The 17,405-nt window shown below is 45.1% G+C and overlaps 1 protein-coding gene across 1 annotated transcript in view; it reads left to right on the top strand.

Annotated features, from left to right (window-relative positions):
• The first annotated feature begins 4,774 nt into the window (after positions 1–4,774).
• RtcB (RtcB RNA ligase) overlaps positions 4,775–17,405 on the top strand; it is a 31,046-nt gene continuing 18,415 nt past the window's right edge. The window contains exons 1-6 of the mRNA XM_070539886.1: positions 4,775–4,966; positions 5,091–5,195; positions 5,551–5,697; positions 9,019–9,118; positions 11,911–12,067; positions 15,615–15,664. Coding sequence (XP_070395987.1) covers positions 5,100–5,195; positions 5,551–5,697; positions 9,019–9,118; positions 11,911–12,067; positions 15,615–15,664 — 550 coding nt within the window. The 5' untranslated portion in view covers positions 4,775–4,966; positions 5,091–5,099. The remainder of the gene's footprint in view (positions 4,967–5,090; positions 5,196–5,550; positions 5,698–9,018; positions 9,119–11,910; positions 12,068–15,614; positions 15,665–17,405) is intronic.

Below are 17,405 nucleotides of genomic sequence, written 5' to 3' on the forward strand. Positions count from 1 at the left end.
CGTCTGCTATACAGCGCAACGAAAAACCGCGCGCTGTGCAAGGGACGCTTTTTAAGCTTGTGGCGCCCTCTCCATGAAGGTACAATAAGCTGTGTAGTCACTTCAAGGCCGGACAGAAACACACGCGCGCTAGAGCGCGCTCGTGCACTCCATGATGATCAAAAACTTTATTTATCCCTCTTTAAAGGTAACGGGGCAATGGAATAGAGGGTGGGGGGAGGAACTACTTGAAGTAGGCCTCCTTTATCCTCTCAGCCCACTCCAGGATGGCCTCCTGAAGATCGGGCCTGGAGGTGCGCAAGGCAGCCTCCCACTGCTCCTCACTAGATATTAATTGCTTGAGGAAAGGGGATGCTTAGGGCACCCCCACATGATGTGGTTTAAGTCTGCTTTGGGAGAGACACAGAATTTACAAGAATTTACAGAATTTACAATTTACTGAGTGCTCAAGGGAAGACTACATATGAAGCTGTGTGACACAATTAAGTTTTGAAGTGAAGGAAGCTCAGAGTGAAAGCGATAATGAAGAACGACTGAGTAATATGGAAGAAAGTAAATGGGTTGGGACAGTATTCTGATATTTGTACACGAAAAATATCGATTCACAGTGGAGGAAAAGAACTAGGAAGATTACCAGCAAGTATGCGACCGGTACGGTGAGCAACATGACAACAAAGAACGTCAAGCGGAACGTCGGAAAGGCTGCGATAATCTCATAAGTGGCAGCAGTGGAAAAGAAACCTGCTATGAGTAACTACTTAGGAGAAAAAAAACAACGAAATCAGGAAAGAAACAATTTATGATAACTCAAAAGGAAGCTCATTACCTTTCGAAGCGAGATCCCCTTAGAACACGCACTTATAAAGCGAGATACAACAATGAAGAAGAAGCATGTGATTGCTGCGGTAAAGCCAAGGAAACGATGGAGCGTGTTTTATTAGAATGTGAATATATCTGCCCAGCGGTCGATTTAGGCACATCTGGCCTCTTTAAAACCCTTGAGATCAGCGAGAGCAGGGGGAAAGTAAACATGTCCGCAATATAGATTAATAAGGTGCGATCGGAAGATTGGCGGAAGAAAAGTAGGCAAACGACGAACAACAGAGGCCTATAAAAACAAAGTTACCCATAGGGGTTCAGGAAGTTTGGCGATTGAAATTCTTCGGGTGTTTTTTCCCCTTTTATTTTCTTTTTTTTAACATGGGTAGGACATTACGCAATATAATGACAGGAGCTTGGTGGCGCAACCCACCGCCCGTTGCAAAGGGGACGCTCATAGCACCCATCCATTCATCCGGCAAGAGTGGTCATAGAGTTTTTCACTATAACACGTAATATAGTGAGAAACTCTATGAGAGTGGTCACTTCACACCATAGAGTCTCCTACAATATTTGATTCCGCCCCCACTTAGCTCCTGCTGGGCCGCCTCCTCCGGCCGAACCCACTAGGCCCTTCTGACCGGTCCGCTCTGTCGCTGCCATGGCGTCACCTTCCCTTCCTACCTCCTATCTCCTTTACTCCCCTCTCCCCCACCCTGCTGGCACTGAGCCGTGCTCCCGCAAGTTGCAGAAGATAGTGCCAGCCTTTCCTCCTTCCTTCAAGAACCACTTCTCTCTATACAATATTTGGCAAGGTTCTGACTGGTGTTGTAAAAGTAGCGGGGCGCTTTTTTTCGTTGCGACGCTCGTGGTGAGTCAGTCATGTCGGATTATACCTTTCTCGTGCCTTGTCTACCCTACCTTCAATATAACATCACTGATTTCCCCGGGGGAGCAGTAGAGGCCGTAGTAGAGACCGGGCCTACCCTTCTGGAGAGGTATCTTCGCTCGTGCAAGGCTTTTCGTGTGCTGCTCTCTGTAACCTTTCGAAAACATTTTAAGAGGAAGCTTTAGCTCGGGCCCAACTCCGACGCGGCCTATTCAAATACATGTAAAAACGCAAAAACGTTTTTCTGAGATAACCCCTGGACCGATTTTGATGAAATTTGTTGCATTTGAGAGAGTAAGATAAATTCTAGTGACTGTTGGAAGCAGAATTTTGATTTAGGGCATGAATTTTGTTAGAAAGATTTTCAAAAATTCAGAAGTTTGAAAAAAATAGAAGCATGAAGTTTACAAACTAATAGCTCTGCATCAAGAACAGATATCGCGGTTCTGTAAACGGCATCCATCGGCATTAGATCATTCAAAGCGGACAAATATTATATGTCATTTTACATCTTACGTGGATTTGTTACATTGTTTACAAGGGTTCTGCAAAAGTTGTAATTACATATTAATAAATTTTTTGAGGTTCATCTGTAACATATCAATTTTGTCCGCTTTAGATGTGCTATCAGATACAATTCGCAGAATTGCGATATCATTTTTTCTTGTTGAGTTACAGAGCTGTAAACTTGATAGTTTCGTTTTCTGAAAATTTACATTTTTTGTAAATTTTTTATAAAAAATTGACGACCTAATTCAAAAATTCGAAACCAACAGTCACTAGATTTTACGTTTTTATTTGAAATGCAGCAAACCCAGTCAAATTTGGTGCAGTGGTTGCCGAGAGAAACGAATTCTCCTTTTACATGTATTTAGATAGGAGCACCCCAGCTAAAGCTTCCTCTTAATCATCCGCTTTTCATGAGTTAAATAAACGTCCTTCTACAAAAACTTGTTCAAAAATCGGTAGGCGTGAGCCGCGGAGTTGGCGAAACGGAAGCAAAGCAGGTACATGCGACGTATAACCTTTATATAAAGCGTTATTATAATCTGTGGTGTTTTTATGAGGCCTCCGTTTGCCAGTTACATGTATCCTCCTGGAGCAGTACTGGCAAAATGTTAAATATAACGTCGGGACGAGAAAAGCACCCAACCTCCTTGAAAGCACCCAGCAACGAAAAAAGCGCCCCGCGACTTCTACAACACCAGTCAGATACTTGCCCAACATTTATTATTGTATGAAACTCTACGCTTCACACATCACTTCACGGCTGTGCACTTTGCGACTGCGCGATGCTCTAATTATGCGCGACGTGCGTGGCAGATGCATGTCCAACAAGTAGTGCCGTTCTTGACGTCTCTTACCTCTGGTTGCCCCTGCTAACATAGTTTCCAACAATATGTCTGCCAACTTTGAGCTGCGTTCTGTGCACCGTGATTGGTCTCCGTCAGCGTTTGTTAGCAAATCTCGGAGGTCGTGCTGGAATTCAATGCTGGCCGTGGAGTGGCAAGTACAAAAATATGCAATGCTGGCCTCGCATATTAAGAGACACATGCAAGAAGCTTCACAGTGAAAAGTAACCTAATCAGTGAAGCTGTTAAAAACAAAGACTGTTTGAACTCTCGGACTACAGCTCACCGTACCAGCCACGACCTACTGGAACAACAGACCTGCACAGATATGCAGGTTTTAAAGGAGCCACTTGCGCCCACTCCCATTCAACTGTTTGGCCATTGGTGTCGCTGTTATAGCCTGTTCGTCTGCTACTCTACGGTTGACTGGTGCGGCGTTGTATTTAGTACGGCGGCTGTTGTGTTGTGACGAACTGCTTGCCTAGTTGATTATTTTTGCGAACACAGGGACAGTGATGTCACAAGGCTTTGATCGGTCACTCAGCTTCAAAAGTTGGCTGCCCGAACCTGAAAAATGTCGGTGCGTGTAGTCCGCTGCTCTCTAAAATAGCGTTAAAATATGCCGCTCCTAATGCCTTTTTCAGGCAATAGCAAACCGTACAAATCTTGCAGATTATTATAAGTCACATTGTTTGTAGAGTTCGTCAAGAAAACAACAGTTTCATTGTATACGTTGTGAAGTTCGCTTCCGCGCTCTTTGGAAACTGGAAACTACCGTTACGTTCGACGACAGAAAGATTACCACTCATTTTAAATCTTAAAAGTTGTCCGTGAATGCGTCGTGAGTTCAAAAAGAGAATTACGCGTACAGCTTTACTGCACACGTATCTTTCGCACCGCAGTTATGCTGCTGCCGTACCACGCAGAAAAGCTAGCTGTGCAGTTTGAAAAGAGTTCTGTGACACAAGGCATGTACTGCAGCACGTTTTATAGCACTGGGATCGATTTTGCAAACTTTCTACTGAGCGAGACATCCAACAACATTAAAAACCAAGTTATTCTCACGTTTTCTTGAAACAGACTCGATCAACCTATCGCACATATCGGCCACACGACTTGTGAATACTTTTACCAGATCATCTGCTTTTCACTACGGCACACATAAGTAAATCCTAATGTCATCCATGACATTAGGATGCCTGTTATCAACTCAAAAAAGCTAGATTATCCTATGAACCTTTTAAAACAAATTTTCCAGTCTCTTACGATGGCTAGGAAACGGAAATTTATGCCGTCTGCCATTACAGTATGCTCGTTGTTTATCTTCCTTGCACAGCTCCTCCTCCTATAGTTTCCCTATTCAAACGCAAAGCACTCGCAATTTTTTGTTTTCTTTCTATATTTGTGAATTTATTCATTTACCACCAATACAAGCGCATTGTGCCTGCCGAAATGGCAACACGAGCGTTGAACAGATCCATTGAGTTTCTGAAACTCCATGAACAGATCGCAGGAGCAGACGACAGTAAACAGGTTATAACTAGCGCCCTTTGCTCGTACGATTTGTCCCTAGCGGCAAAAGGGGCGAACTAAACCAGGTGTGCGCGAGCAGGGAGATCCGGGAAAGTCTAGAGGTCTGGAGTAGGTCGTGAGCACAAACATCACCATCATCAACGCTGTCCACTGGCCCGCGTTGGCTTGTTCGTGCTCTTGGCTTGGTCACGGCATGGTCACGGCCACAGTCAGGGCGGACGCTTGGCCAATCGCTTGGATTACGTTTCAGCGCCTGCTGTGCGTGCTCGTACCTTTTCCGCATTTGTAGCGATGGGTCTCCTGTGCAAAATTTGCTGAGAAATTGGTGCTCTGGTTACCATCTGCTTTGCGTGGCGCCCTGGGCGTTCACTAGGTGAGTACCTTGAAGTTTGAATAGCAGCTACGAGCACTGGGCGAAGTGCAAAGTGCCGGTTTAGCCGCCACGTGTGTGACCACACCATTGTTACAGTCTACTATTTTTCTTTTTCTTTTGCTAGGCTGCCAAGATGGGTGTCCGCAGCTACAATGAGGAGCTCGGCTACCTCGAAAAAATGACATCAGTCTCATGGCGTATCAAGAAAGGGTTTGTGCCAAATATGAAGGTAAGCACGGTTGCAATGCCGGCTTTTCACTGTAGCCAACTTCAGCGTTTACGTGGCATTGTGCGGCTGTTTGCCTGCATGCAGTCATCTCAGAATGGTGATATTGTGCTGTTCTGCAAGATCTGCATATTATAAAAATGGCGTGGCACTAAGCTCTTCCCTGTGGCTTTTGCACGTACCTCAACCATTTTTGTCGGCGCGATATTGCTTGCCCTAAGCGGTTTGATACCTCACATTTGCTAAGTCAACGAGACAATTGTTTTTACGGAGTTACACCCTGCTGTAAATCTCCTGGACGCCGCTGAATCGTGTGTGCCATGTCCCTGTGCCTCTTTTTCCGTAACAACACTTTCAGGTTGAGGGAATTTTCTACGTGAATAACCTCTTGGAGAAGCTTATGTTCGAAGAGCTGCGGAATTCGTGCCGCCCAGGAAACGTTGGTGGCTTCCTGCCAGGTGTTAAACAAATTGGAAATGTGGCCGCCTTGCCTGGAATTGTTGGAGTGAGTATAGTTGGCACTAAATTATTTTTACTTTTTTTTTTCCCCTATCCAGCAAACCTGCTTTTTCCTACCAGTCTGGGATAAGGATTAGGGGATCTCGGGCTATAAAAAGCATTTTAATCTCACACCCCTCATAACATGCACAGTGAGAAAATAAATCGAACCAGCAAGTCAGTGGTATCAGTAAATTGTACTTTTGTCTCACACATGCATGCATTCAAAAAACATTTGAAACAAATGCAAAACGTGCAAGTCCAATTGACTCCAGTCTGCGAGCTTGCACACAGGAACAAATAAGCTTCGTGAAATTCAATGGTGTTTTAGTTAAATTGTAACGGGAGTATTACTACAGGTGTCATCTAGGGTTCAAGCAAGGTCCGTGTTGTACAGTCAGAATCTGATTCCTAAAGGCCAACTGCAACTAAATTTCACTTGGGCTAGATTTACCATAAGTGCCTAGTGTATACTCTAAAAGTAACCTTTACAAAGCTGCAGGGTTGGTAATTGGCTAATTTTGCTATTAGCAGCTATTTATCTAATAGTGCCGAGGCAGATGACACGTGCACCTGGTGGCAGATCAGTAGTGATGTGGAAATGGCGAATATTGAAAAATTGTGTGCAACTGTTGATCTCTAAATTGTGCCTAGGCAGCCAGGAGCATTGCTTGCTCACCATTTGAGTGGATGGTCATCCCTCTCGGCACGTGTTCTCCCTGTTGCGCTCGTGATTTGAGCGGTTGCAAGAATGTCAATGCATTGTGTGGCTGTCGTATGCATGAGAACGTACTCGGAACATGACCGATGGCTGGGCAGCATGCAACGCTGAGTAGAGAAAGGATGTTTTAGTGTGCAAGCTTGCACCACGGAGCAGCAGTCAAGCGCGGCGCGGTCCATTCAATACGTACAAAGTACGTAAACTGCAGTCGGCAAAGCTGCACAAGCTACAAATGACAGCACAGTCACTTACCCATCAAGACCTGCTTGGCAAACACTTTCTCGCGGTGGCTATAAGTTATAAGTATGAGCTGCTATGGCGCACGAAAACCAAAGGTAAGTTGTATTCAGAGGCAGCAGGGGCACTATTCTCGAACTATCATTCCTGGTAGTGTACCATATTCAAGGCAATTGGCACGTCTCTACATTGGATGCATTGAAGTAGACAAACGAAAGCCTTTCTGGCATAGCGCCAGAAACGAGCAGGAACCGCGTGCCGCATTTGTCACAAAAGAGAATGCAATGTGGTGGCCATGGTGTTGATGCAGCAGCTAGCCGTGCACCCGCCGCGGTTGCTCAGTGGCTATGGTGTTAGGCTGCTGAGCACGAGGTCGCGGGGTCAAATCCCGGCCACGGCGGCCGCATTTCGATGGGGGCGAAATGCGAAAACACCCGTGTACTTAGATTTAGGTGCACGTTAAAGAACCCCAGGTGGTCGAAATTCCCGGAGTCCTCCACTACGGCGTGCCTCATAATCAGAAAGTGGTTTTGGCACGTAAAATCCCATAATCTAATCTAATCTAGCTAGCCGTGCAGGAATGTAATGCCGCCAGAGCGAAATGGCAAAGCTTTATCGCAGCTGTACTCCGGACTGTATGGCCGTGTGTTTACGTGCACTCAGCACCGAGCCCCTCTAGCCCAGCCGTGCCGAGCCCGAGCTACTTATCATTGTTTACTACAGATGGCGGTAAACGTCTCATTGGTCGACAAGTCCAGCGTTTTCAGCCTGCGAGGCAGCGGCTGGTGAAGTCGGATACGTCATGCAGGGGACGCTAAGATCGCCACAATTTTACAATGTGCTTTAAACGTGACCTTCAGCAGCATGGCGACCAGTTGTTGCCACAGCGCAAGCTCACAATGTGCGGCGAGCGAGTACTTCTTTGTTTGTCGAAGGCTCAAATGTAACACACTCTCATCAGTGAAACCTAACTGTATATAGGCCAGCATGCTGCTGGTCAGCCAAGCTAGTGCACGGTGCACCCTGTTCCGGCTGCTCCAGTGTGCAGTAGGACATGTTCTATTCCTGTGCCAGCCACACTACACTGTATAGCGTCCAGTTTTCTCCGATGCAGCCTAACTGTGCCATGCGGGGATCATGTCCACGTTAAGCCGGACTATAACTGCGCCTTAGCTTGGCCACCCTGATGCTCTCTTTTTTGAGCGGAGGAAGAATGCATCGAGGTTCTGCTTCTGATCATAGACAACCAGATAGAGAAAAGTGACTGGACTCTGAGAATATTTCGCATTAAAAGAACATTGCGGGTGCACAACGACATTGGCATAGCACCCGGAGCAGCTAGCAAAGTATACTAACCTAGTGGCTAGTGGACATGCAGGACCTGTTCGCTGATACACAGAAACAGTATACAAAGGGGCTTTAATACAAGCAAGGGAAGCAAACGACCCGGGTGCTGATTCTCTACAGTCTGCATAGTATGTCACTTGCGACGAATGGTAATGGCGGGGTTTTTTCTTTTGAGTTTCCATATGAAAACATCTTATTTTGCGAGCGTTTTGTGGAATGCCCACTCTCATTCCAAGCCCAAAATTTTCCACAAGGGCTACTGTATGTCCAAATTATCTGAAATGTTGCTTTTTACTGGGTCCACAATTTCATTGCAGTTAGCCTTTAGTGTAGTTGCCAGCCATATTTAACTATTTACACTCTAGCAAGGTTAAAATAGGCACTTTAGTGCCTCGAATCTCACTTTGATTATTTCAATTATTCCTTTAATTTAGAGTTCTTATAAGTACTCCTGAAAAAATGTTGCTCTTCTGAAGAACTTCTAAAGCTGGTGTTCTTGTGCTGGAATGGCCACAGTGGGGCATTGCAATTACACTTACTTTCATTATTTGAGATATATCATGTCCTGGCACCAGTATGCATTGCATTCCCTGGTGCATAGTAATTCTGACTTTGCCGAGTGGACTGGTCCTCAAGTTAATATGCAGAAAGTCGTTGGCACACAGTTAATCCTTCTGTGATTGAGCCATACCATTTTGCTTTAGATAGAATTAAGGAGGAACCATTGCAGAAAAGTTACACTGGAATTCTAACTTGGCATTGGATGTCTTGACACAGTCCAGAGTAAACTCCAGTTTTGCTTTTTAGATGTCTATTTTATTTTGATATTGTAATCCAATGCTGTGTTTGCGGCAGGCTGCTGAATGATTAGAAAAATTTTTTGGCAAGGACGTAATGCAGAGCTAGTCTGTGCTGACAGACCAGTTTTATGACCAGCAGCCGTGTCAGAGTTATTCCATGGATCCAGTGATCAGGGCATATATGACTTAATGCGTGTGCATTACCTGCACTCTCATCGTCTAGCATTCAATAGGGCTTCCCGACATCCATTCTGGCTATGGCTTTGCGATCGGCAACATGGCAGCATTTGACATGGATGATCCCAAGGCAATTGTGTCACCTGGTAAGGAAACCTTATTTGTTATGAATTAGACATTGCGTACTTGCTATTTCACTGCGTGTGAGTTGATGTCTGGATATCACAGACACATTAATCACGGATTGGTCGCTATTTGCAAACTACAGGTGCAAAATCTTTCTCAGTTAGAAAGACATATCTGGTCTCACAGACTCATACAGTAGAACCTCATCAAAAGTTCTCATTGCGTACTTTTCCTGGCACCAAAGTTCACAATTTACAACGCAAGAATGACCCAATAAAGTTACGTTTATTTTTTACCAGTTGATACATTCCCAGAAAACATGATTTTTTGGTGCCAACGTTCAGTACGTCAGCAAACTGCTATCGTATATGTTATCTGGCCGCTAGATCTTATGTAAATAAAGAAATTCGCAAGGCGCACACGATCGAGAACAGTATGTAGCTGCCCGCCATGGCAGCTTCACTGCAATACTCACCTGCACATCTTGCGCAGAAACACCGGCGCGCACTCGGTTTTTCATTTTGGTACCATCAAATCTTCCCCGGGGTTGCCACATGCGTCATTCACAGCTATCACCGCCAATCTTATTGTGATAAACTTCTTCGCCTATCTGTTCACAGTGCGTGGTGCCATCAGAAGCATAGCGCACGCTTTTACCAGGCGATGACCGAAATGCTCCACATTCCCTGCTGCAGACTGTGATCATATACGTTTTCCGGCAGCTAGATCCCATGTGAGAAAGAAAAACCGCGAAGCTTGCACGATCAGGAGTGGTATATAGCCGCACGTCCCACATGAAAAGGACGGCACGCAGTTTCTTCTTCCGGTACCAGCAAATCTCTTCCCAGGTCACCGCACGCTGCATTCAAAGCTATTACCACCAAACCTACTGCGACAAACATCTTCACCTATCCGTTTTACAGCGCATGGTGTGTAGTGCCACTGGTAGCGTACTGCGTGCTTTTAGTAGGCAATAATCTGAACGTGCCACCGTTCCTTGCTGCAGGCAGTGTGATGTGGGCATCACGTTTCACTTCGGCAGCATCCAGCGTTGCCCATCAGCTCGATTTCGTTTAGGTTTACTGTCGCCTTCTTAAAACACCACACAATAGGAAAACAATGAAACGCGTCTCGGACTGCACGATGCTTCACATTATGTAGATGTCAACGATAATTGAGCCTGTTCAATTTTTTTAGGTACCTCGGATCGTATTTTTTCCCGGTTAGTACATTTTTTTCGTGTTTTTTTTTTTCTCAGAACTTATGATTGAGGTTCTACTGTAGTCCATTTCATTCTTACAAGCAATACTGCAGAAGCTCTGCAAGCAGTGCAGTCTTGGAAGTAATAAAAATTTTGCATAATTCATCTTAGATAACTGATTAAGCAGAATATAAAAGATACCTTAAGGAGCACCATATGACAACAAATCGTATGCGGTTGGTTTCATTCAGCTGTGGCTAACAGAGCAAGCGGGGGAGGTGGCCATCGCCCACCGCGACTGCCACGCAGTGCTGTGCGACTCAAGGCAGGCAGTGAGAAATGCGCTAAGGGCTGGTTAGCGAAGGAAGTGGTGCGCATACCGCAGGCATCAAAGAACGATGACGGCAGCAAATGACAAGTGAGAATCAAGTGGTTCCCGGCATATGCGGGCGAGTCGTCGGACCGCAATGCCAACCGCAACGAGGTGACACACACCGAGGCATGCGCGCTAACTGGCCACGCCTCGGTTGACTGGCCGCTGTGGTTCAGCACCAAGGACCGAATGACCGAATACAAGATGACCAAGGCTTTCCATCTGGCTCGCAGAACCCTCCTGCCCCCTTGCTTGGGGCTGAGTCGAGAGCAAGCCCCTTTTATTCAGACAGCTACAGAGGGGCTCGCTCCCCAGCCCATCGCTGATGCACAGGATGTATCCCGAGACGCGCCTGACAGACAAGTGCAGAGTCTGCCGAAGGGAGACGGTCGGCTTTGTACACATGCTGTGGAATTGCACCAAGTACCAGGAAGAAGCCAAGTCTTGGAAGATCCTGCTGCAACTCGAAGTAGCCACAGGCAGAGACAGTCAAAAAGAACAACTCTAGGCTGTCCAGCAGGTCCTCAAGGCGCTGGCCCGGCAGGGACCCAGCGAGCCTGCAACGGCGAGAGGGGACCCAGGCCGCGCGGCCAGCGCCCAGAGGACGACGTAGGCCCTGTCCGGAGCGCATACACAAGCGCACATTTTACTGCAGGCTCAAATGAACATTTTACCAATCCAATTAAATCCTTTGCACAAGTTACGTGAAACACCCGGTATAGTCAATGATTGAGTAAATATACATTGCAACATACACGTTCATGTCCAGTACTAAATCGTTAGTAAAGTATAAATGTACATATATTACAACATATATTCAAGTGCAATTTTAATTATAGCAAGCTGTTTTGCTGACACAATAGAGGTTGGCAAAGGGTTCCAATCTGAACTTGTCTGAGGAACAAACCAGTAAAAAAACTGATTTGTCTTACAAAAGGGAATGCCAGCTTTGTCGTGATGATCTGTGCATGAAGTGTAAATGGCAAATATAAGAAGTATGAATGGCTTTCTTTAGAGCCATCCATTTTTGGTAACAGTCATCTGGCTTTCAATATTTAGTTATGGAGTGTACTTTTCTTTTGATGGGGCTGCTGAATGATTAACACTTTTTGGCAAGGACGTAATGCAGAGCCAACATCTGCTGACATCATATTTTATGACTGCAGCCTGTCTGAAATTTTTGGAGGTTCATTTGTTCACGGACTGTTAGCTTGACCAGTGATTCCTCCTGGAAACAGGTGGTGTGGGCTTCGACATCAACTGTGGTGTCCGTCTGTTGCGAACCAACTTGATGGAGAAAGATGTTCTGCCCATCAAGGAGCAACTGGCACAGAGTATGTTCGACCACATCCCTGTTGGCGTGGGCTCTAAAGGAATCATTCCCATGAATGCCAGGTGTGTTGCTGCTTCTTGTAAGAAGCTTCTGTTATTTACTCAATTCCCACATGTACAGGCAAATTTAATTTTAATGAAACCCGATTTTATAAAATTTTTGTCCTAATAAAGTCCTTGCGCTTCCCTGACAGATGTTCATAGAGCCTAATGTGTTGAAAACCTTGAAGCAACAAAGTAAGCTTTGTCTCCCTCATTTAGATGAATTTTTTTAAAGTATGAATAAAATATGGTTATGCCAAGTTTACATTCGGATTATGGGCTGCCATTGACCTGTCAAGATTTGCCAAAGCTTCCATGAAGGAACACAAAACGCAATCCACAGGTTCGCTGTCTATGATAGCTGCATAGGGAGGCAAGCATTACACCTCTCTAGCTCTTTAATGACCATATTGTTCACTTGAATGTGATGTTTTCAATTTAATGAAGTTCTCAATTTACTGAAATAATAATTTGCACACATAGACTTCTTAAATCAATGTTAAACTGTTGTAAAAAGACAGTTAAATGTGACTTCTCTGATTTAAGTGCATGCCATTTGACATGATTGCTAAAATTCATTTGTTGTGTTTGTGTGGATCTTGCATGAGGAAGGCAAGTTTTTTTGCCTGCAAAATGTATGTCACTGTGTTATAGAGCTATGCTTTTCATGCAGGCTCGCGCATATCCGCTTCAGCAATACCACCTAATAGAGCAACAGAATATTTTAGAAAGGAAGGAATTAAAAAATGCACACCAGCATGTGCATAAAAACTTGCCTGTCAGTCAGCTTCTAAGCTACCCGTAGGTCATATAAAAATCCACTAATTCAATGTGCATCCGCCATTGCTGGAATGCACCTAGGTAGTTCATGAGCTGTGTAATAAATTACAACTTCTAACTACTACTTGAATAGTACTTAGTAGGGGCATTTGTATGAAAAATAACTATTAATACAGTCAACTTACGTGAATTCAATTCCAGCGGGACCGACGAAACTGGTCGAATTATCTGGCGGATCAAGTTACTGTATATACTCGTGTAATGGCTGCACCCATGTAAAAGCCACACCCAAAGCTTTGTAAAAAAAACTTCCAAAAAGCATATTTAAAGTTTACTTGTGTGCAGGCCGCACCCTTGATTTTTGAGAAGGTTGGCAGTGTCATCTTGTGTGGTGCAACAAGTGTTCCAAAGCTTTTTTTTTTTTGGATTGGTGGTGAAAACAGGCAGCCATGCCGAGTTTTCAGCGCCCCCAGGAAGCAAAAGCACAGCTTTCGAGATTTAGCGACTGCCTCCGCTACGCTGGCGTGGCTGGTCTATGGAGTGTCACCATTTATTCCAGCCAGCAGGTGATGCGCTATGGGGATAGCCAAAAATAGCCACAGCGAATAGAAGTATATACTGGCGAGTACTACAAAAAAAAAAAAAGTACTTCCCTCCGTGTATTGACCGCAACTCCAATTTTCACCCCAAATTTCAGAGAAAACCTGCGGCCATTATACGAGTACAGTCGCCGACCGTTTATTCGGACCTCACGGGGACTGCGGAAATTTATGAGTAAACAGGTGTCCGAAAAAGCAGATTAAGAAAAAAAAAGAAAAACTTTATTTCCACGCACTTATTGGGGCTCGGCAGTACGCTTGAAGAAATCGGAAATGCGCCATTGCACGCTGTTCTGTTTATGCGCAATCAGATAAGCCTGAATCTCGGAGAGAGTTGTACGGTCACTATAGGCGGCTGAAAGCACAGTCACTGCTTGTACACACTCCGCATGCTATGGCAGCGTAGCACATGGTGCGTCATCTTCCAACTCAGAGTCATCGTCCGGCAGTGCAGCAGAAACCTGACGAATGATCTCGCTATCGTCGAGTTCTGCGCATGTCATACAGCAGTGTCAGCATCTGTGAAACTGCAAATGAGACGGTGTCTGGAATCGCAATGCAACCACTGCGCAGGTCTCGGCAGAACATTTTCCGCGTTAGTAGGGAGCACATCGGAAGGTGGCAAATCCTAGGCTTTCCGGCACCCGCTTGCTGGCATTCCTCAGTGCAGTCTGCACGGGCACAGTCGGCGCCATTAGGCACTTCACGCGATGTTTCCGTATGCCGCATTGGATCACTGGAACCTCGACACGGCACACAAAGCAAACATCGCCATGCTGACACCACTCGCACAAACGAAAAACATGGCGTACTCGCAGCGTCGTGTGCAAAGAAACAAATCAGCTGCTGGATTGTCTTGACATGGCTTTCTAAGCTGAAACCGGAACTGCTGTAGAACCACTCAATCGAACCAGGCAGAAATGATGATGATGAGCGGGGATTTGCAGTAGCGCCACTTTGTGGGGCTGCAAGGAAGCTCTGTTCAAAACAAAAATGGCATTCAGCAAGCCTAACCATGCACCGGTCAGAGTCGGTGCATGGTGCTCTTGATCGAGTTGGCTCAAGGAGTGCCCGAAAAATCGGACGAGAGGTTGCAAGGTGTCCGAACATTCGGCAGTTGTTATACATTATGGTCTATGGGGAGAATGGTGGTGCCGCGAAGCAGACCGAATAATCGAGCATGTCCGAATTTTTGGAGTCCAGAAAATCAGTCGATGACTGTATATACGGTAAACAAATGCCAGAAAGAAACACCGAAACGCACCGTTCACGTGGCAGTATTTACCTTTCGAGTTAGCTTCGCAGCGATACAGCTCTGTTATGCAGCGAAGTATACAAAGCAGGGAACAGTGCCACGGTAATGTGACATAGCATGTGTTCCTTAATTTGTATGTGCACCGTCTGGTCATGGTATGAGCGCTGAGAAGGCAAATGAGTTTACTGGCAGGCCTCCAGAGTTTTAGATATATCCCGCACTTTTGTTGGCTTTAAACAGCCTTCCTTTTCACTTGCTTTACCAAAACACAGATGGTATTTCTCCACTTCTTGGTGCACGGCGCATGCGTGCTCTTATAATTACGGGACGCTTACTAGGTCTGATTAATGGTATCATATATGAGATGCGCAAGATGGATGAAACAAAGGCTCAAACCACCACAGCGTCAGAAACAGTTCTGAATGGCTGCCATTGTGCGTACTAGGCGTCTGCACGCTCGTACTGTTATTGAAGACGGCATCTGCACACCTGTATAATTAAGAATTGTGTACAGTGGCCCCTTTCTATTCTTGGTACGCCCTGGTACGATAAACTGTGTATGATTCATCGTGTAACATGGCTATATTGCAGCAATGCTTACCAGCCCAGTTCAAGTTATTCGGCAAAGACTAATATCGAGATAGAAATACCTGAGGCTTAGGCCCATAGAAATGTGTATGTGCCGGCAGCGACCTTAGGTTGTAATCAAATTAACCGGAGTTGAATTAACGAAAGTCTGCTCTATCAATAAAATAAAGCATGCAATATTTGTAACGTTCATCTGGCTGCTGGATGATTTCAAAACTTAAGGCTTGGACGTAATACTGAATGTCCTGTGCTGACACATTGTCATATGACAGCAGTACCATTCCTGTTTGTGCTCGTGCTGCTATTTTGGCCATTGATTTCACAAGAATGCATAATTTGTTCCTAGAGACCTCGAAGAGGCCTTGGAGATGGGCATGGATTGGTCCTTGAGAGAAGGTCAGTGCACATTGCATCTCTTTGGGAATGTAGCCTTTGTTACTGTAGGCTCTGCTTTAGGGTTCTCTGTCCCCAAGTCTTTGTTTTAAAGTAGAATGTAGGGGATGTACAGTGGAACCTCGTTATGTGTGCCCTCTAAAGACATAGCTGCGACAGATCCTTTACCCAATATGCCTAGAGTCTAATGTATTCATTCACCACTTCACCTTTTGTAGGACGTCATATATTTCTGAAGACTTGAAATTTTTTGTGGGGTATGTGTAAATGAGGTGCTTAAAAATAGTTTACAACAAATTTCTCTTCTCTACACCAACATCTTTATTTTAAAGAAGTGAGACGTATTTGTACAACTGACACTAAATCATCTTCCAAAAAGTTGGCTGCAAATGTTCCGTCAACCCTCTAGAGTCTCCATGAAAAAGTGTCTACTTCCCTTGTGAACCAAGACTTCTAAAAAATTTTTTTGTGGTGTAATTACATGAGGTGCTCAGAAGTACAGTAAAGCTTCATAACTGGGAAGTTGTCAAAGCAGGAAAAAGGTCACGTATTCATATAGGCACCAGAGCCGCTAAATTTCTTGCAAAAGCTCAATATACCAGGAGTGGTATTTTTGGTAAATCGCTTTTGTGAGATATTGTGTGCCTCAGCACCCGACAAGTAGGGCACCTGCGGGGCGACAGCGATCCTTGAACATTCAAGCAAATGTTGTTGCACGTAGGCACCGACGTGCCCAAAGCCCAGGCACACGAAATATTACGAAAGTGCTTGTGCACCAAAAAGTAATTGGCCAGAAACACTGACTCAGGACCACAATCTTCTAGTGATTTTTGCTCAAATAAATGTCACCCTTTCATCCACCATACTTGGCTGGCTCATCCCATTGATAATGCGGGTGAAGCGTTGCTATGACCACTAGTGAATCATTATAAAACATGGCATTGAAAAAGGCATGGTTACAGAATCGTGGCTCTGAACTTGTACTTGAGAAAATGCCAAGAATGTACCAAACATTTGGTGCATCTGCCCCATGTATTTAGTCAACATGAGTTAAACTCCTTAACAGCGAAATTAATGGGGAAAGCGAAATTCGCTTTTGCGAGAATTTCTTTATTGCAAAATGAGACAGCGCAGGTATGGAATGTGTCGCAAAACAAACCTGTAACACCAAAGTTCTTCAGCCTGAGGCTATAGAGCCACATTGTCAACATAAAGTGAATTCCATGTGTCGGTCAGCAATGGCAGCACTGTCGTGGAGAGGTGTTCTTCATTGATCATCTTCAAAGATACGATCACTTTCGCAAGATTTTGAGCAAGTTGCCAGATGCTGAGCAACAGCGATCTTACAGTGTACAGGGTCCATTATGAAAGTAATGCGCATGATTTTATTATGGCACGACTATCCATGACAGCGCGGTAAAACCGGTCGGGAAATGTGACGAGGGTTCTGCTTTACACGTGTCCACATTTGCGGTACATAGGATAGTGACCAATAATCTGCAAATGCGCAAGGTCTGCATGAAGCTTGTGCCGAAAGTGTTGACAGAAGATCGAAAAGAACCTCGAGTTTTGCGCTGTCAAGAATTGTTAGATACGATTCAAAATGAGCCAGACTTTCTTAACTATCGTAACAGGAGACGAATCCTGGATGTTTGAGTACGATCCAGTATCGAAAAAGCACAGCAGCGAGTGGCACACAAAATCATCCTCCCGCCTCAAGAAGCGAGAATGAGCAAGCCTCGCA

The sequence above is a fragment of the Dermacentor albipictus genome, chromosome 6 (assembly GCF_038994185.2).
Source record: "Dermacentor albipictus isolate Rhodes 1998 colony chromosome 6, USDA_Dalb.pri_finalv2, whole genome shotgun sequence".
NCBI lineage: Eukaryota > Metazoa > Arthropoda > Arachnida > Ixodida > Ixodidae > Dermacentor > Dermacentor albipictus.